Source organism: Oryctolagus cuniculus, chromosome 17 (genome assembly GCF_051225735.1).
Source record: "Oryctolagus cuniculus isolate XC-2025 breed Fujian yellow rabbit chromosome 17, ASM5122573v1, whole genome shotgun sequence".
In the NCBI taxonomy this organism is placed as follows: domain Eukaryota; kingdom Metazoa; phylum Chordata; class Mammalia; order Lagomorpha; family Leporidae; genus Oryctolagus; species Oryctolagus cuniculus.
In genome coordinates, this window is record NC_142883.1 from 18,715,120 (window position 1) to 18,720,620 (window position 5,501).

Below are 5,501 nucleotides of genomic sequence, written 5' to 3' on the forward strand. Positions count from 1 at the left end.
GTGAGGCCAGCGGTTTGGCTTCCCTCGCCCTGCTCCCCCTTTCAGCAACAGGGGTTATTAGAAAGTTGGGGGGGGTAGAGAGGGAAGGTCTGGAAACCTCCTCAAGTTAGGGTGGCGCTGGCCATGTTTCTCACGCCAAGAACCAAAGATGTTTCAGGATCCCCAAGGGTCAGTGGCCCCCAGAAGTGGGAAGTGAGGAGGGAGACAGAGCTGGAGCAGGACAGGCTGCCGTGCCGAGCAGTGATGCACAGGGCGACCCTGCGAAGTGGCAGGAGCTTGGCTGGGCTGCCCGCACACACACACGTGTCCCTGGACACTCAGGACCATGTCTCCCACTTCCTGAAGCCGGCCCAGACCGGATACCCAGCACCCTCTTGGAGAGCTTCTGGAAGTCGACAGCTGCAGGTCTCAGAGGCCAACCCAATCGGAAGCTGTTTAGAAGTTCCACTGGGAAACTCCAGGAGCCTCTTCTGGGCCTGGCCCTTAAAAGGATCCTCTTGCAGGACAAAAAGCATGGAACTCACGGCCACGTTCTCGGGAGGGGTGCCTGGGCGGGAGATGGGAATGTGTGACCCACAGGTCCACCAGGACAACCAGCAGGACAGGGAAGGGGAGGCCGCTTCAGGTGAGGGACTTCCTTCTTGGCCCTGACCCTGACCCCTCACCGACCACAAAGCCTCACTCTCCCAGAGGGAGGGGCCCAGCCACCTCCCCCGTGGAACCCCTTCCCCCCCCCCCCCCGGGGGACCGCTGAGAAATCTGCAGCAGCAGACCTGCAACTGCAAGTTTCCACCGGCTTTCTGGAACCAGGGAGTGGAGACCCCTCTCCCAACGCAGCGGGAGCTCCTCCATTCTTTCCAAAAGAGGCACCTGGAACATACCCCTCCCCCCCCACTGGAAGAGCACTCTGAAGTAGGGGAGGGGAAGGGCACGGTCCCCAGGGCACCAACCATCCCCTCCACCGTCAGAATGGGGGGCTGGGGACAAGCCCGCCTGAAGCTCACAGAGCTGAGATCGTGGGGGGGGGGTGCAGAGTGGGGGCCCTCCCAGATCTTCAGCGGAGACCAACATTCCTCTTCCCACTGGGCTCAGTCCCAAGCCCTGGAAAATCCCACCCCATTCCCGGGCCTCCGCCATTACCAGGAGAGGCACTCCCAATTTGTTTGTAATTTAACTCTTTCCTGCAGCCCTTGTGGGCTCCCTTCAGAATCCTGCAACAAATGGAGCCATGGGGCAGGCAGGGACCCTTCCCTCCCCCCCACCCCCCCACCCCGCCCCAGCTTCCGGGACAGCTGGGGGACCTTGCATTGAGACTTCACACACAGCACCTTTCATAAAGGTGGCTTGAAGGAGACACCAGCAGAAATGATTCTGGGGAAAGATTATATATTTTGGGAGGGGGGCTCTGCCCCAGTTCCCCTCCCCCAACACAAGCCACCATGAACAATCCGTGGCAAGTAGGGCTTGGAACCTACTTTCTCCCTGGTCCCAGTCAGACCAGGAAGGCTGGGAAGGCACTCAGCAAGGTCTCAGCATGAAGTCCCCCTCTCTCCCCCACCCCCAACCAAGGAGGTAAGGCGGGGAGGGAAGGAGCTATGGTTTGGTTAAACTAATAAAACGTTACAACCCTGTTAAATACAATTAAAGGGCTAGATCGCTCAAAGATAATTACATACACTTTATTAAGATGATTATTAGCTTTTAATTTGCACTATTATCAAGAAACAGGAGAGGGTGAAAGTCGAGTTATGTGGCATACTTGTCTTCAAATCAATTCTTTGGAATTAAAATTCTAAAATATTCCAAATAGTTGAGGGAAATGATGCATTGGAAACTGGGATTCTCATCCCAGCAGTCAGACGGTCTACCTCACTTCCCAGGCAGCTAACTTAAGAATAAAGTCTTGGCTTTTGTTTGTGGGGGAAGGGGGAGATAAGAAACATCTGTTGTAAACATTCTATCAATCTTGTGATATAGAAAGTCATGTAAACACTCCGGCAGGCTGCAGCCAGAGCCTGCCCAGAGCCAGAGCACACACCACCCGTGTGTGTGTGTGTGTGTGTGTGTGTGTGTGTGGACAAGTTGGAAAAGAAACCAGTCTTTTGTCAAAGGAAAACTAAAAATCCCACCCGGCCACCCATCCCCCTCCCTCCAACCCAGCCCGTTTTTTAGTGCTTTTCTGGGGGAAAAAAAATAGAAAAAGAAGCCACAAACAACAATAAAACCCACACGGCACACACAAACCAGCTCGCAGACTCTAACCGAATGCCAGGCACCGTGCTCCCTAGGGAAAGAGAGAGAGAGAGAGAGGCAGTAGAGGGAGAAGGGACGAGAGGCCGGTCTCCCATGGACCCGGCCTGCAGCCAATGCCCGTGGCTAATGCTCTGTTGGGTGGGGGCAGCCGCCAGGCCCGGGAGGTGGTTTCAAGACGCACTTTGCCGCCGGGCATTTTCTGCCAGGCCTAAGCGCTGAGGGCAGGAGTGGCAAAGAAGAAAAGAGGAAGAACGGAGCGGTCCTCTGGGCCCACTGGCTCCCCGCGCCCCAGCCCCCACCCCAGGCCCCGGCACTGGGCCGGTGTTGGTTGGTTTTGTTCTGTTTTCCAATCTTCATCCCCGTGCGGAGCTCTCCGGAGACCGGGCGAAGGAGACAGGCCACTTGAGTGGGGAGAGCAAAGAGGGAGAGGGAAATAAAAAAATCCCAAGTCTCTTTCAAAAATACCCTGCAGCTTCCCCAGGCCCAGCGTCCACGAGGGGGCTCGAAGATGTGGCTCTGACGGAAACCGGACGGAACCAAGGCCAACTTCTTCCAGCCTGCTCGGCGCGGGGCGCGGGGCGCGGGGCGCGGGGCGCGGGGCGCGGGGCGCGGGGCGCGGGGCGCGGGGCGCGGGGCGCGGGGCGCGGGGCGCGGGGCGCGGGGCGCGGGGCGCGGGGCGAGGCGCCGCCCGCCGAGCCCCACGCAAGCCCCAGCCCAGGTGCGCGCGACTCCCGAACGGTGGACCCCGGCCCTCCTTAAAAAAGGAACCTGCCCCCCCACCCAACTCCTTCAGCCCTGGCGCCGTCGCTGCTCTTTTTTTTTTTCTTTTTCCTTTTAAATAGAAAATATATAATTAAATTTACAAAGGCTATTTACAGTTTTAATTACAAACCTGGTGGGCTGTTGAGCAGAGTTTTCTCTCTCTTTTTTTAAAAAAAGACCTTAGGAAAAAAAAAAAAAAAGAAATGGTTTCGACTGTTCTTTATTTAGAAAAATAAAATCCGGGGCGCGGGCCGTCCCCGCGCGGCCGCTCACACGGTGGTCTCCCCGTGCCGGCCGCTGGCCAGCCGCGCGTAGAACTTCCTCCAGGAGTGCAGCGTCTTGCCGGACCAGATCCAGAAGCCGGACGTGATGCCCACGATGAGCGTCATGAGGTACTTGATCATGTAGACGGTGAAGTCGGGCGAGGTGCGCGGCGTGTAGTGCGCCGGGCACGGGATGGCCAGGCTCTTGCAGTGCTGGCTCACCCAGGAGCGCTCCCAGTGCTCGCGGAAGGCCTGCTCGTAGAAGTAGCAGGCGATGACGATGGTGGCGGGCACGGTGTAGAGCACCGAGAACACGCCGATGCGCACCATGAGCCGCTCCAGCTTCTCCGTCTTGGTGCCGTCGTGCTTCATGATGGTGCGGATGCGGAAGAGCGACACGAAGCCGGCCAGCAGGAAGGAGGTGCCGATGAACAGGTAGACGAAGAGCGGCGCCAGCACGAAGCCGCGCAGCGGGTCCAGGCTGTTGAGGCCCACGAAGCACACGCCGCTGAGCAGGTCGCCGTCGATCTGGCCCATGGCCAGGATGGTGATGGTCTTGACGGCCGGCACGGCCCAGGCGGCCAGGTGGAAGTACTGCGAGTTGGCCTCGATGGCCTCGTGGCCCCACTTCATGCCGGCCGCCAGGAACCAGGTGAGCGACAGGATGACCCACCAGATGGAGCTGGCCATGCTGAAGAAGTAGAGCATCATGAAGAGGATGGTGCAGCCCTCCTTCTTGGTGCCCTGCACCACGGTGCGGTAGCCGTCCTCGGAGAAGCGCTCGTTGCACACCACGCGCTCCTGGAGCACGAAGCCCGCGATGTAGGCCACCGACACCATGGTGTAGCAGCCCGACAGGAAGATGATGGGCCGCTCCGGGTAGCGGAAGCGCTGCATGTCCACCAGGTACGTGGTGACCGTGAAGAAGGTGGAGGCGCAGCACAGCACCGACCAGGTGAGGATCCAGAGGCGCGCGAACCGCGTCTCCTCCTGCGAGAAGAACATGGAGCCGTCGGGCCGCGCCGGCTCGCACGGCGCCGCGCAATCGCGCTCACCCAGAAACTTGTAGCTGAGGTAGGACGGCACCTTGAGGACGCGCGGGCAGTGGAACGGGTGCTCCAGCGTGGCGTAGCGCGGGGGCGCGCCGCCGCCGCCCGGGCCGCCCGGGGTGCCCCCGGCGCCCGGCTGCAGTCCTGGCGGCGGCGCGGTGGTGAGCAGCGCGGGCGCCCCGTCCTCCGAGTGGTTCTGGCCCACGCAGATCTGCTCGGCGCCGTGGCGCGGGAAGTGCTCGCAGCGCAGGCGCTCGGGCCACTGGAACCCGAATTTGTTCATGAGCGCTTCGCAGCCCTGGCGCGCGCGCTCGCAGATGGAGCGGCACGGCGGGATGGCCTGCTCCAGCACGGTGCACACGGGCGCGTACATGGAGCACAGGAAGAAGCGCAGCTCGGGCGAGCACTGCACCTTCACCAGCGGGTAGAACTGGTGCACCTCCAGACCCGCGTCCTCCTGGTTCGTGTGGCCCAGCAGGTTGGGCATGATGGTCTGGTTGTAGGCGATGTCCGTGCACAGCGGGATGGAGATGGGCTGGCAGAAGCCGTGGTCTGGGATGGAGATGCCCTTCTCCCCGTGGAACTGGGCCGGCCCGGCGGCGGGCAGCAGCAGGAGCAGCAGCAGCGGCGGCGGCGGCGGCAGCAGCAGCAGCAGGCGGGGCAGGGCGCTGCGGGGCCGCATGCTGGCCGCCGCCCCCCGCCCGGCTCCCGGGCGCCCCCCCGCCCCCGCCCCCAACCCCGAGACCGCGCGCCTTCCCCGCTGCCGCCGGGCTGCGGCCGCCGCCTCCCGCGCCGCTTTGCAAACTTTGCTCGCGGCCGCAGAGTTGGGGAGGCCGGGCGGGGGAGGGGGCGGTGCGCCTGCCCGCTCGCTCGCCGCGGTCGCACTGAGCCGCCAGAGCCGCGGCGCACCGCTGCCCTCTCTCCTCCCCTGCCTCCGCCTCTCGCCTCCCAACTCCCCCTCTCGCCTCCCTCCTCCACCCGGCGACTCCTTTGTGCCTCCTCCAGCCCTCACCTCGGCCTCTCCGATCCCAATTAGTCGGTTTCAAGGGGGCCCCCGCTGGCGGCCCCGCCCTCTCCTTAGCCCCCCAAAAAAAGGGATCCTTGAAACCGCCCCGTCGAGCTCTAAGCACCGTCCCAAAATGTGCTCTCGGCCAATCAGATTTAAAATCGAGGA

General features: G+C 61.8%; 1 protein-coding gene across 1 annotated transcript; it reads right to left on the reverse strand.

The window, feature by feature from the left end:
* Window positions 1-3,219: 3,219 nt before the first annotated feature.
* On the reverse strand, window positions 3,220-5,113 carry FZD2 (frizzled class receptor 2). Its single transcript, XM_051825743.3, has one exon. The coding sequence runs from the start codon at window positions 5,007-5,009 to the stop codon at window positions 3,285-3,287; it is 1,725 nt and encodes a 574-aa protein (XP_051681703.1). The 5' UTR covers window positions 5,010-5,113; the 3' UTR covers window positions 3,220-3,284.
* Between the last annotated feature and the right edge of the window lie 388 nt (window positions 5,114-5,501).